Genomic DNA, 15,113 nt, shown 5'->3' on the forward strand with positions numbered 1-15,113 from the left:
CATCCGTTTTTAAGGCAATCTCCGAGGACCTGTGACATTCACACCTAATGCCAAGCGCTTGGCGATGGAACACTACATGTTTCAACGACTTAGATCTGTCGCGGTCGGGATTCGAACCCCGACCTTCCGCATGCAGGCCGAACGCTGTACCTCTAGACCACCGGAGTTGATGTATGTTCTGTTCTTAATTTTTGACGGTCTTGATGGATAAAACCAATGACCCATTATTCAGTTTTTAAATTGAGGTAGGCTACTAAAAATCAAGTTGATGTTACAGAAATTTCAACAGTCTCGTTTAAAGACGGCATTTCACAAATTATATGGTCATTATAACGATCTAGTTCGTCAATACAACTTACCCACGGATAAAATGCTGTCTGACGTGTTTCATACCAATTTCTTGGTACTACGACTATGACTATGGATTACTACGTTTACCTGATCAATATGTAGCGGGTGTGACCGGATGACAGGGGACGCTTACTCCTCCTAGGCACCTGGTACCACCTCTGGTATGTCGATGAGTCCGTGTTTTCCCTACTCATAACTTATAAGAGTTATAAGATTGACCACTTTATATTCTTTATAGGGGTTGTGAGATTGGTCACTTTTCGATATTATTCACTTTTTTGATTACATAAAAGTATGTTACGTGGAAATTAATACAAAGTTCTACTTTAAAGCATTGATATTGATAAGTAACATGAGGGTAGAGCTACCTTCATTGTATTTTGATAACAAAGCTATGTTACTTTTTCAAATGTTAGGTAAAGTCATAAAAGTGATTAGCCTACTTTTATAGTTCAAATTTTATGAAGACTTTTAACATGCTCGGTTTCAATTCATTAGACTGTTAAACGGGAAACGGGGGTCAGAGCAACGCCTCTGAGACTACTCAACATAATTTCGTGAAACTGTGTAGTTAAAATGGACACACTGTGTAGATGTGCATATTCCCAGGATTTTCTTATGAAATGATTTTTCTGGGAGTTATGCCCCTTTTGAACTTAGAATTTTGAGTTCTTCTGTCTTGTTCTTGCAGTAATGCATAACATTACCATTCATTATGTAAACCAATGTTGAAGCGTGGGATATGTGAACCTGCTCACTTTTGCTTTCTTTGTATATGTGTAACTGCTCATTTTAAATAGAAACTAAAAAACCATATATTGTAAATAAATAATTTTTCATTTATATATATATATATATATATATATATATATATATATATATTGACTTCGCCTTTTGATCAAGATTACGATCAAATCACATGGTATCGACCCTCATGATGATATTGTCAGCAATATATATATAATTATATATTGTTGAGAATATCATTATGAGGGTGGATACCATGTGATTTCATCGTAATGTTTATCAAAAGGCGAAGTCCAGAAAGATCCACAGAGAGGGTTTAAACATTCACAGGTTGATGACGTGTAGACATGAAATGCTATTAGTGAGTATTGATTCGCATCTGGGAACGGTATAAAAAGTAAGATTTCTTGTATTATATATCATTTGTTTGGTTAATAATATAAGATAATTATAATACCATATATAGATAGGCTTGTTGAACAGTTCATTTAATTTGACGACAGGAAAATTCACTGTATATCGACAATGATAATTTTGATGAGTTGTATTAATGTATACGAGTAAGTCACATTTCTAATCTTACATGAAGCATCAGAAGTTTCTTCTCGATTTTACTTTTTCGCATAACATCAGATCAACATTGTGATACATGTACCGGACGTACATGCATGTATTGTGTCGTGTGATATCAGTCAACACCTGATGATTATCTAGGGGAAGTTGATGCTAAGCACTAAGTATTTTACATTCGCGGTAGCCTGAGATTCGTTCAAGATCTATGGGGATAAGTATGGTAGCTTATCAATGCCATTTTACAATATGATGTCTTTGCGTTATTTTTAGGCTAAAAGTAGCTATGATTATCATTTTGTCGTCTTTTTATTATCTCGGGACGAAAAGTCACTAAACATCGTATTGTTGTCTGTTTGCCTCAAAATAACAACAACAAAAAACCAAAAAACGATAGAGTGTAAAATGGTACACATCAGCAAATAGACCAAGCCCTTAGGCTAGCTGCTACGATCTTGAACGCAGCCCTAATGTTCGAAGTCCCCGGCGTGACGTCAAGAAGCTATCAATGCCATATCAGAAAAAAAACGTATTTTTATTTATCTAATCTCCATATTACATTTTTTTTTGTATCAGTTAAATGAATTCCCTAGTCACAAGAGCTGTTTGAAAGGTGTATATATCATACTAAATCCTAACTTTGAACAGTAAATGTTTTAGGCAGATAACCAGGTAAAATTGTAATTTGTCGTAAATTCAATATACTGAAAAAGTTTTACTGTTTTGGTTTTTTTTTCTTTTGGTGCTACAATATATCTTTAAGTTTAGAACAACAAAATATTTTGTTAGATATGTTGATATAGTTAGGGTGTTCTTATTTTTTCTAAACAAACTGTTTTTATCATCATTTGAGTGCTCTATCAAGCAGATACTTACATGTAAGATAGTATCGCTTAAAGTTGGCATTTCGCACATGCAAGATAAAGATAACGAACAGTGATCAATCTCATACCTTCTATAAGCAATACAAAATAGATAGTTGGGCAAACACGGACCCCTGGACACACTAGAGCTGGGATCAGGTGTCAAGGAGGAGTAAGCATCCCCTGTTGACCGGTCACACCCGCCATGAGCCCTATATCCTGATCAGGTAAACGGAGTTATCCGCAGTCAACATCAGTGTGCCAAGAACGGCTTAACAATCGGTATGAAACACGACAGACAGCATTTTACCCAATGCGATGTTGTGCTGATGAACTAGATCGTTATAACGACCATCGAATTTGCGAAATGCTGACTTCAATCGAGACTGTTGAAACCCCTGTACCATCAACTTGTTTGTCAGTAGCTTACCTCGATTTAAAAACTTACTATACGCAGAACAAGCTCTTGCATATCGAATCAGTTGAGATATATACACACCATATGCAGGTGATAATGGAATATTGTTACATAAATATGGGAAGTTGACGATGAAGAAGCTGAAATCATCCCGTTTGTCATACAGTTGAATTGTCAGTTTGCCGTTAATGTCTACTTTCAATAAAATATCTAAGTATGAAGCAGAATCTAATTTACCGATACAAATAAAAATCCGCCAAATACTGCATGAAGTTTTTCATACCAATTTCCACACTAATTTTACCTACAGGTTAATCTGTTTAACTTGATCAAGATATAGGAATCGCGGCGAGCGTTACCGGTCCACAGGTGATGTTTACACCTCCTAGGCACCTTATGTTTTCTCAGGTATGCCCAGGGGTCCGTGTTTACCTAGCTCTTAATTTTCTAGTCCTTATATGAGTTATGAGGTAGATCAATATTTGTTATCTTTTTCATTAAGTCAAATAAACACTTGACGGTCTCAAGGTTATCACGTATACACCATTTCGACATTGTAGAACAAGTGATTCGTCTTTGTATCAAAACAATATTCGTTTGTTTAAATGTTTTACAGACTAAATGATGGGAGAAAGATCTATGTTTTCCAAAGAAGAGAGAAATTTTTGGATTCTAGATGTTTTAATTAAGCACGTTGCTCCTCCAGCAGTGAGGAAGCGATTCGATATCATTGTGCCACCAAAAGACTTAGCCAACATGCTAAACAATAATGCCAAGATACTTCAAAAGCTTTTTAGTAAAAAAGTCATCAATATTTATCAACAACGTTTACTCCTTCGTGTTCCAGGCGTGAAACTACCAACAATGTCTGTGTCATCTGGAATGAAAGGTTTGTAATTACACTTGACAGGATAATGAATATGGTTAACTATCAGAGGCAAACAATATCAGTAGAAAGCAATGGAAATGTATTTTATTTACATCAAACACGTTGCGGAATGAATTGTGCCTAACGTAAATATTGTCAATGCATATCTGTCAACTGATGACATTTCAAAAGCACCAACAATATCATGAGATAAATCTTCATATACAAACTTTAGAATGAGAGTTATTGAAGGCGACGTTCATTTGACAGGTGATATACAGTTATCATAGGATTACGTACATGTACCTTCCAATAAGAAATTCAATTTTCCAACGGAAGTTTTTGTCTTTAAAAAACTTACAGGGTATTCCTTTTGTGTGAGAATGTAAATTTCGTAAGAAGTATATTTTCACATCAGTATTTGAAATTTCTATTAAGAAATATGTGTTAAAATCACCACAACACTGATATTTTCAATTTCTGCATGATAACAGCCTGTCAGACAACACGTTTGGTTTCTTAATGATTTGTTTTTTGTTTTGAACATATTTTATTGATGAAATCAAAAGGGTTGGGAATAAGTTCTAACAACTTACAATGATTTGTCGGTTGTTAGGTGCAAAACTACCAATTTGATGTAAGTAAAAATATCGGAGAACATATTTACCACACAGGTATAGTATTCGTACCTGCAGAAGTAAAACACTTTGACTTACAATACTTCAGCGTTTTATTTTCTTCTTTTCAAATCCGAAGCACAACCAGCATTATGCATGATTTGCACTTCTTTGGGTTTCATTTTACGTCTTCATAATACTGCATAGAACCCTCTCTCCAAGAAATCTGTCTACAGAACTTTAGATATCTGTACAAATATTGTGACGGAACAGAGAACTTCAGATCCACCCCTTATAAAAACCTTCGATTTACGACGCACAAAAAGTTGCGCACTGTTGAGGCCTTATATCGTTGTATTCTTGTGTTGTTGTCTCATAAATTTGATATCAAAAAATTCCAAACATATTTTCCTATTACATTTGTATACTCGTGTCCAAACATACCTTCAAATATTCCTTAAGGTTGATCGATCCTCATGTGATGTCATAGGGTTTTGCGAAAATCTTAATGATTTAAACTTTGCGCATGATAGAAATATATCTTTCTTAGGAATTTTATTCACTGGATATAATAAAAAAAATCTGGTAAACTATTAATACTGAAAAAGTTTATATTTTCCATAGATAATCAATTATTTATGGTTAAAAAAAATTGTCAAGGGCAATAACTCCTATGCTGGAATTTCCTCTACTGGATGTCTATTATACATTGGTTTCCCTAATATCCACAATTAATCTATACATATTTATAAATTAGCAGTTTTTTAAACTGTTGATATTTAAATTCTGTCATTTCAACAAGTTCTTATCTATTTTTATTATTCTGCTTAACGAAAATGTGTGATTTTCTGATGTTGATGTGTACTTCTGTTTTTGTGTATCTGACATCTTTAAAAAGGTGGCAACATACACAATTTCTTTGGTTATTAATTAAATTAAACTATATTGAGTGGAAATTTATAAAGTTTTTCCACTTTTAACCATTAATATTGATAAGTCACATGAGGATGAAGCGACCTTAAAGCCCCAAACCACCCGAAATCTCACAGCGTCTGATGATCTCGTTCGTTGACGTAGCCATGTTAGGTAATCAGTAAATTCGAATCCTGGTTCATTTCCACACTTGCAAAATAACGTCTAGATGTGAACTAATATCCCCACAAATATTTTACCTAAATATTTTAAATGATATATCATCCCAGTTCCTTTAAAAATAATTATTCAAATAGCTAAACTCACGGCACTGCGGCTTTCATTAGTCTGGTTCGGTCGCCATTCCTGTCACACGAGTGTTAAGGATCATATTGCACTTTTGTAGCATTTTCATTAATCAAGAGTGCATTGTACCTTTAGAAAAACTATAGTTTTCCATTTCTATTAATTATTTGTGTTGATGATAAATGAAGAGCGAATTCATAACTTATGACGAATTTCATGAATATATATCAGTAGCAACAGGGTTCAAATTGACCAGCTACCTAACATGCTACGTCAACAAACGAAATCATTTGAAGCTGTGAATTTTCGGGTTGTTTGGAGCTTTAATGAATATTTGAAGGTATGTTTGGACACAAATATAGTAGGAAAACATGTTTGGAATATTTTGATATTAAATTTATGAGACAACAACACAAGAATATTATGATATCAGGCCCCAACCGTGCGCAACTTTTTGAGCCCCGTAAATCGAGAGTTTTTATAAGGGATGGATCTGTAGCTCTCTGTTCCGTCACAATATTTTTACAGAGAGCTATAATTCTGCAGTTACAAGAAATTATGATACTAGTTATCTTTATAGAATGATCGCATGTTTTATAATTGTTTCAGCTACTTCTTCGGAAGACTTTGATGTAACCTTGATGATTTGCCTTCTTCGAAATCTAAACCTTGTGTCCGAACCTGCCACCGGATGGGACCGAGTTCCACTTGACAGTGACAATTCCCTGGGTACGAATATGACCAGAATCAAAGAGTACAGAAACAAGTTAGCTCATCCATCAAAGAATCGAATGGGAGATAATTCATTTAAAAAGATATGGACCTCTTTAAAAAAGGTATGCAATTACATATATTGAAATAATGCTATGCTTAGAGCAAAGTGCATATCGAAACAACTTGTTAAAATTTAAGCTATGAAATCGTCATTCATGAATGACAGAACATTTTTTTAAAAAGATATGGAACTCCTTAAAAACGGTATGCAATCAGACCTATTGTAAAATATGCTATATCTAAAAAAAAAAATGTTGGGGTCAAAACAACAAGAGTGTTAAAGTTAAAATTTAGGCAACGAAATTGTCATTAATGACATTTCTGATTTTCTGATGATGGAAATTTACAATACTTGGTCTCCTCTCCTTGTAATGGGATATCTATATAGTACTCTTGATAATGGAAGTTTATGAATATACGTCAAAATGAATATTATGTGTATCATACAAACCCTGTTTTGGAAATATTGTCATATCAGAAACATTATCATTTGTTTTATGGTATATCATATGCCTTGTATGTTAATATTATAGTCATGTATTCTTAGTACAAAGTGAACTACTAAGTAGATATACATTGGAATAATAGTTAATGTGATATAGGCAGAAGTACAAGAACTAACGATATAAAAAATCTTGATTATTTCGTCTATTAAAGTCATTGAGCGAGATTAGTGAAGGCGGAACTGATAAGAAGGTACATGAGATAGAAACATTTGACTTTGGGGGATCCAACAGAGAACAGCTTCTATGTAAAATACAACAGGGTTTACATGAAATGCAGAAAGAGTTGCAATTCCATCGTAATCTGAAAGGTAAACATCACAATTTTAAAAGTGTAAAGATTATCTGTTCACTAGTTGTTGTTTTTTTTTATATCTCGGACGGAAGTCCGCCTTCATGCTATTGCATTTGTTATGTATATTGTTTATCAAATTTATCTAGATATACAGTGATTTAATGTTTACTTTAATAGCGTATATTGATACATATAATATGGATATATTTGTTATCTCGCAACAATGTTGATTACATAAAGTACAACTACGAAACGCTAAATGATCAGCAATAGTGAACTATGATAAACAAACTTGATCTACTACCGTGAAAACGTACATCATTAAGTTATAGTTAATCATTGTAAAACTTTTAATTTTTGCTTACAAAATTAATATTTTGCCTTATTTGAATGAAATAAATTCTTGACAAATTCAATTTCTGGTGATTTGTTTCATAATTGAATTTTCACTCGTTTCCTGGCTTCAACTGAAATATGTTGCTACATATATGTAACTCTCACTATCATGTGGTGTGATTCAAATATGAAATGTTGTTGTATTTCTTTTATTAGAAAATTCAACAAACGTGTTACAAGAATGGAAGTTCGAATTGGAGGTGTTCTACAGAACTAGGGGTACATCGGAGGTGTTAGACAAAATTCGGACTAACAACACAGTAACGATAATTGGAAACTCTGGTTCTGGAAAATCGGCAACAATGAAGTATGTAGCCTTCCTACTTAAAGAAGAAGGATATGAAATAACCCCGGTAAGCTCAGCCACTGATATCCCAGTTCACAGATTCAGTGACCGAAAACAAATATTTGTTATTGATGATATATTTGGTAAATATAAAGTCGACACTGTGATGTTTGAGTCGTGGAGAAGACTAGATTACCGTCTCAAGGTCATATTTAGGGACAGAAACGCCAAGCTGCTGTGTACTTTGCGACGACAGTTGCAGAACGATATCAGTCAGTTTATAGATGAAACAATCTTTGATACAACTGTTGTTGACCTTGACTCATATGATTTAGCCCTGTCTGAAATCGAAAAGAAGGGAATACTTGAAAATCATTTGTTACATCGAAAGATAGAGATACAATTTGATGATGTTTCAATCAACAGAATATGTATCTCTAACTATGCATTTCCATTAATGTGTAAATTGTTTTCCTCAAATTCCGATTTCTTAAACAAAAAGGCAAACTTTTTTACTTTCCCATCAGTAATCCGTAAAGAATTTGACCACTTACAGAAAGAAAATAAGAAGGTGTATTGTGCTTTGGTGCTAATTATTATTTTTGATTGTGAAGAGCTGAAAAACATTTTTGATATAACTTGTGAAATCAATAGAAGGGATGATTACAATTTGGTATTACAAGCATGTGGTGTAGGAGAATCTATTGCAAGGACATGCCTATATGATAAGTTACTTTCTGTGTCTGGTGTTTTTGTAGGATCAGATAATCCTTTCATATTCATTCATGATAATATTGAAGAAAATGTTGCTTACCATTTTGGCTCTCATTCTCCAAAGATAATGCTCCAGTGCTGTAAAAGAGCATTTTTAAGAGAACGGATTCGAATTACACGACATGGAATGGACGATGAAAATGTTTTAGTTATAACGCCTTCATCCTATGACGCACTGTCACAAAGATTTTTGAAGGAGATTTTGAATGGGAAAGGATTCGACCCGGCATTGGCTGTTTATGGCCTAGCGAATGTGGAAAAAATAAACACTGATTTGTAATAAATCTGAGTGTTTATTTCTTCTGTATAGGACAGATACCGTTCAACGATGGGGGGCTTAAACATGACCGGATGCTGGTAATAGTACACTAAGTGCTAAAATCAACAAAAGACTATATATTTCCGGGAAAATCGCCGATTTAGTCAACCTTGAGCTCAAATTTATTTAATATCGGGTTATCGACGGCAAAATATTAAATTAGAATATGAAAATTCAAACATTTGAAAATAGTTTTGAGTGAAAAAAAAATGCCGTCAGGAACCCGCTATATCGAAATTAAATTAATTAAGAATTAGCGGTAAGCGCTAAAACTGTCGTCTGGTCATCGGCGTCGTCGCGTCTATAGAAACAGCGATGCATTTCACAGCAACTGATTAACACGGTGCAATCCGCAATCCACTTTCAAGGTAAGTTCATTGATAGATTATACTAAATAATGAGACTATTCAAAATGTCTTACATTTACACTGTCAGGTGAAGGAGATGTTTATAGTTCATTTAATAATCTGGGTTAAGTTGATAAATATTTTTCCCACATCTATGTATTAGCCTTACATTTGTTAGTAGAAGTAATATACAGAGCCTATCATATCGCTAAGAATAAATATAATTTTTCTAATTTAGAATGATTACATCATTAAATGCACTGCGTTCCTATTGAATTTATTATCTTAAAATATAGGCCTATATATACGATCTCCCTAACCAAATTCAGCGACATTATGCAGCATGTCGAACGTAATACATTCCGAGAATGTTGTTGTACATTACTGTCACTTTAATACTACACTACTCTGAGTTACAAACTTCCAAAATATGTCATGCTCAATTTTTTTTTAATTTCTTTATAACTTCCGCCGCGGATCCTAATCTATGACGCAATTTGTTAATATACTTCACATGAATTTATCGTTATGAGTTAGTAAAATGTAAAATCAAATTTTATATATCCGCATGTATAACACATTGACTAAAATCAACTTTTGGTGTATAAAAAGGTTTATAATAATACCTTGTACATTAAAAAAAAAAAATTACATGACAACTATGTAAAATATTCTTTATTGAAAGACTATGTAATCACCATAAAGGGCGATAAATCTGTATGAATCACACGGACAGATCCCCCTGCTGAAAAAAATGTATTTAACAAAATAATTGTGCAATATGATACTGTATAATTATATAGTGTGTTGTAACATGTAAAACAAAAAATCTGCAGTTTTGTCTTCTTGTTTTTTTTTTTCTTTGGTAACTATAATTATAATTTCAAAGAAAATTACAAAAATGCAAATAATTAATGCATGCATTTGAGTACCTGAAAGGAAATATGGACAGAATATTAATCAATAATTTTCAAGAACAAATTAAATATATGAAACATCTCTTTCCTGAGTAGGTGGATATATTTTTAAATCTAATTGATGGAAAAGGGTAGTTTGAACAATTAATTCAATTAACATTAATCATTAAGGCCTTTAGTTAGTTTAAAGCAAAGCCCTGGTGGGAGTTCAGTGGGCAAAGCCTTCCAAAGCTCTAGGATTTTGAGGGTTTTTAACTTTTTTACTTTTATAGGTCATACTTGCTATAAGAAAAAGGGGGGTGGGGGGGGGTGGGGGGGTGGGGGTGGAAACAACCCCCCCTCCTGTAAAGTAACATAGAGAAAAAATATGTAAAATGAAACAGATTTTATTTGACATTTCAGATGCCTGGTAAGAAATCTTACAACTGTTGTAATTGTCCACGCGTGGTACGACAGAAAGACAGATACAGCATTGCAAGAAAATACAGAGTCGTTATCTCCAAACTATCTGGGAGAACACCAGGTGACGATGACTTCCTATGCAACAGATGTAGGTGCATGTGTGCACGTCACATAAAACGCAAAGGTCATAGCATGGCGAGCACGACAGATTGTCAAGGTGAATCCGCACCATCAACATCATCTACAACTTTAACACCTCAGTTCAGTCCACCATCAGTAACTCTTCCTTTTCCTTGCACATCAAGAGGACATGCTGCATGTTGCATCTGCAAAAGGCCAGGACCAAAGCTAGTTGTGGTTCCAGTGGGATTTCGTCATCGAATCTTTATCACCAAAGAAGTCATAATTCCTGCTGGAGCTCGTTGCTGCCCAAAACACCTGCAGAGAGACATTGAAAGTTTGAACCCAACAGCGAGAACAACAAAGTTCAATAAAACTTCAATAACTGAGCTGATCAAGTTCTTAAGAACTGAGATTATACGAAGTGAGAAAGCAAGGCTAGATTTTGACAGTGAAAATCTTACAGACACTGAATATGTAGATCTCCTGGGGATATCAAAAGCTTCTTTCAATGACATGATGCTGTTTATCGAAGGGAAAATCAAAATAACTCCTGCTAGAACTACCAGAACCAGCCTTGCAATCTTTTTGCTAAAATTGAGAGGAGGGGAGTCAAACAAGATTTTGTCCACATTGTTTAATATTTCCAAATCCAGTATACAAAGAAGTGTGCGAGCTGTCCGCAATATATTGATGACTGGAGGTTTTGTCACAGAAAACCTTGGATTTGGTCACATAACGCGAGAGGAGATAATCAATAAGCATACGCGACCCCTTGCCCAGACACTTTTTGGTGATGACACAACTCAGCAAGCCATACTTATATTGGATGGGACGTACATCTACATCAACAAAAGTGGTAATTTTAGATTTCAACGTCAATCCTACAGTCTCCACAAAGGCAGGCCACTTGTGAAACCTATGGTCATTGTGTCATCGACAGGCTACTTTGTTTCTGTATTAGGCCCTTATATTGCAAAAAACAATGATGCCTCCATACTCAACCACATTTTGAAAAGAAATATCGATGACATACAGGGATGGGTTTGCGAGGATGATGTATTTGTGGTGGACCGTGGTTTCAGAGACTCCTTGGATTACTTGGAGGAACTAGGTATCAAGGCACAGATGCCATCCTTTATGGCTCATGGAGACAGGCAGATGTCAACTGAAAGTGCAAATATTAGTCGATTAGTGACAAAGGTAAGTCTTATTTTTCATGTGAATTTTAGGTTTATTTTGCAATGCAAAGAACTTAGTTACAGAAAAATATATCTTCATAATATATTTATGTAAACATATTTTAAAATCACAGATAAGATGGGTGGTTGAGTCAGCGAATGGTAGGATAAAGCAATGGCGTTACCTTGGGAAAATCCTGCCAACGAGCCAGGTTCCGTACATTGGAGATTTTGTTAGGATTGTTTGTGCCATCAGTAACAGGTATATTATAATCAATTCCAATAACTTGCAAATAAACATGCATCTCACAATGAAATCCTGTAAAGAGATGAAATTAAAATGAAATCATAATACCATTACCTAAGTAATTAGATACACTAAGTATATTGATACTTAAAAAACCCAGAATGTTTATATTCAGGTTATGCTTGATTTATCATTATAGGTACTTGAAAAGTATTTCTAATGGTAATGCTGAAGATGACCAGATCCTTGGTACAAAAATGATTTACTTATCAAAGCAAATCAACACCCTTCGGCAGCATGTTGAAGAAAACAAATTGGAAAGACGATCAGCTTGTTGGGAGGAAATGGATGATATCACTGACTTTCCAAACCTGGATGAAGAGCAACTGAGGTCTCTGACATGTGGCACGTACCAGCTGAAATTATCCCCAAGCTATGCCCAGGAACATATTGAAGGAGATTGTGCCATTCATGTCCACAAGGAGGAGCCAGGTCTAGTACGAATCAGAATGCAGAGTCGTCATGTGTCATCCAGGTCCTACCTTCTGTGGATAAAGTATGCAGAGGGTGCAATAATTGCATGGTATTGTAAGTGTAAGGCTGGTGCTCGTGTTGTTGGCATGTGTGCACACATTGCAGCCATTCTATGGTATGTGGGGTATGCACGGCACCAACCAGCGGGGCGAATAGGTGTGCGTGATTGGGGGGAGTTTCTGGAAGATGCCACTTTGGTTGATGAGTCTGAGAGTTCCAGTGAAGGCAGTGAAATAGAAGAGTAAAACAGTTGTACCAGAGAAGAAGATATTGATTGCTGAGAGAGAGAGAGAGAGAGAGAGAGAGAGAGAGAGAGAGAGAGAGAGAGAGAGAGAAGATATTGATTGCAGAGAGAGAGATAGATTTTGTATCATCTTATAAGTTGTTTTTATTTCAAACATCATTATTTCCTATATATTCAACTTATATTTATTTGGAAGATTACTTCATCTCACTTTGTGATCATAAGATGATACAATCAATTATTTTTATATTAACATGAGTAATTAAAACAATTTTCATACTCTTATCCAGATCTACTTTGTCAGTTTATCATAATTGTTAAGCAAGCATTGCAATACATTTTACATTTATCAGATGTGATATTTGGCAATTTCAGTTGCTCACATTGGGGTACATTTTATATTTCAAAGAATGCAGTCTGATTTAAGTGAAAGATTGGGAACCTTTACTTTGATGTATTTGCCAAATAATATTAACTGATTTCATATGAAAGACGAGATGACTATTGTCATAATTATTGAAAACATTTTTGCAATGCTTGATAACAGTATATATTATATATATATTGAATTTAATTCTCCATGGAGAATTGCACAACTTGATATCTATATTTTAGGGGATGTTAAAAAATAATCCATTATTTCTTAGTTTGCAAACTATGAAATAATGGATTATTTTTTAACATGTCCTAAAATATAGATATCAAGTTGTGCAAGTTTGTAACAAGATCACTTGACCAATGCCTTTAGTCATCTACATCTACAATAGATGCTGAAATATGATATCATTATTAGGTGAAGTACATGTAACAGGAAAGGATAAAATATTCATGATGATTGGCGGGTGAAATTATAACTGCTGCCCATTTATCATCGTCGGATACCCAAGTTATTCATGCCCAATGTGCATGTCTATTCCCAACACTAGTTTACATTACTTAAGTACAGTCTGCATGACCATCACCAGGACCGACAGTTGAACTTGCCCCAACTGTAACATAGTATCTGGAATATGGAATCTTTTTGATAGACTTATCATAATACACAAGACAACAGTCCTAGCTTTACCATTAAAGGTTCCTGTGTACTTGGCACATTTATAGTTCATCCATGGCAGCAATGCTATGCAACATATACAGTGTACATATATCATATGTACATTAAACCACAGTGGACATATCTTCTGGATTGTGGGAAACAATATAAAAATAAGTGTGTATTTCAAACGATGTATTGATTACCAATCTTTATCAGAGCGACTGCAAATGTGATTTCAAAGAGGATTCATATTTTATACCCCCCCCCCCTCAATCATGCAGTAACTTGTTGCAAATAAGTAGGGGATGCTATGTAGGAGTAACGATTACAAATTTTACCCAATATATGACACATGCCAAACTTTAAAAAAAAAATCCGAAATATATAGGGCATGATTGATCTGATAGTGAAAATCGCGCAAACTTTCGTATTTCACTAGGCCTAATTGTTATTGAATAAATTCACTTACATCATGATCATTAGTTGCTTCTGCATACTGGTTGTTCCACCAAAGTCTCGATTACCTCTTCACTGCTAATCTACTATTCATTTGCAATGTAATGAATGCTACGCGATCAGATGCCGTATCAGCTGCGTTCACATGCATCTGTTATAGAAATGCGAAAAAATTCGAGCTAACAGGAAGCGTCATAACACGTTATCCTTTTAATTCGTTGCCCTACTTTTCGGGCAATTTTAAAGCGAAACATTAGCATTTACATCATATATTTAAAATGCATAATTGTTGAATGAGATGTTAAATATTAGTTCACGCTAGGATGAAATAATAAAAAGTTCCATGAAGTATTATGCAAATGACAGTCAAAATACTAATACTGTGACATACTTCAATACACTGTCGGTAATATCGATCTACCTATACACGGTGTTGAATAAGTGTACATATGTATCAAACTCTGTGGGAATATTAATAGAAAATGTTATCAGAGAGAATATTCAATTCTTTTATACATAATGTGCTGTTTGTAAATTTTGTATATGTGAGGTGCTGTATATATTACATATATATACTGATATAATGAAAGAGATCAGCACTTACACAACTTTGACGTTACATTGAAGACA

General features: G+C 34.4%; 2 protein-coding genes across 3 annotated transcripts; both read left to right on the forward strand.

Annotated features, from left to right (window-relative positions):
* Positions 1–1,405: 1,405 nt before the first annotated feature.
* On the forward strand, positions 1,406–9,814 carry LOC125661021 (uncharacterized). Of its 2 annotated transcripts, XM_056147225.1 has the most exons (5): positions 1,406–1,495; positions 3,566–3,838; positions 6,262–6,488; positions 7,084–7,240; positions 7,777–9,814. In XM_056147225.1, the coding sequence occupies exons 2-5, from the start codon at positions 3,571–3,573 to the stop codon at positions 8,958–8,960; spliced, it is 1,836 nt and encodes a 611-aa protein (XP_056003200.1). In that variant the 5' UTR covers positions 1,406–1,495; positions 3,566–3,570; the 3' UTR covers positions 8,961–9,814. The 2 variants fall into 2 exon arrangements, with proteins under 2 accessions (XP_056003200.1, XP_056003199.1); XM_056147224.1 differs by lacking the exon at positions 1,406–1,495 and having other exon boundaries at positions 3,489–3,838.
* Positions 9,815–10,665: 851 nt separating this feature from the next.
* LOC125648984 (uncharacterized) lies at positions 10,666–14,646 on the forward strand. Its single transcript, XM_056147223.1, has 3 exons — positions 10,666–11,988; positions 12,101–12,228; positions 12,413–14,646. Exons 1-3 carry the CDS (start codon positions 10,666–10,668, stop codon positions 12,990–12,992), a joined length of 2,031 nt encoding a protein of 676 aa, XP_056003198.1. The 3' UTR covers positions 12,993–14,646.
* The last annotated feature ends 467 nt before the right edge of the window (positions 14,647–15,113 follow it).

This window comes from Ostrea edulis, chromosome 8 (assembly GCF_947568905.1).
Source record: "Ostrea edulis chromosome 8, xbOstEdul1.1, whole genome shotgun sequence".
NCBI classification, from domain to species: domain Eukaryota; kingdom Metazoa; phylum Mollusca; class Bivalvia; order Ostreida; family Ostreidae; genus Ostrea; species Ostrea edulis.

Excerpts from the sequence above, each read along its gene's own strand:
- LOC125661021 (XM_056147225.1), top strand. The coding sequence starts at position 3,571 with ATGATGGGAGAAAGATCTATGTTTTCCAAAGAAGAGAGAAATTTTTGG. Across the intron at positions 3,839-6,261 it reads TGTGTCATCTGGAATGAAAG|CTACTTCTTCGGAAGACTTT; the intron begins GTTTGTAATTAC and ends TAATTGTTTCAG. Across the intron at positions 7,241-7,776 it reads ATTCCATCGTAATCTGAAAG|AAAATTCAACAAACGTGTTA; the intron begins GTAAACATCACA and ends TTCTTTTATTAG.
- LOC125648984 (XM_056147223.1), top strand. The coding sequence starts at position 10,666 with ATGCCTGGTAAGAAATCTTACAACTGTTGTAATTGTCCACGCGTGGTA. Across the intron at positions 11,989-12,100 it reads TTAGTCGATTAGTGACAAAG|ATAAGATGGGTGGTTGAGTC; the intron begins GTAAGTCTTATT and ends TTAAAATCACAG. Across the intron at positions 12,229-12,412 it reads GTTTGTGCCATCAGTAACAG|GTACTTGAAAAGTATTTCTA; the intron begins GTATATTATAAT and ends TTATCATTATAG.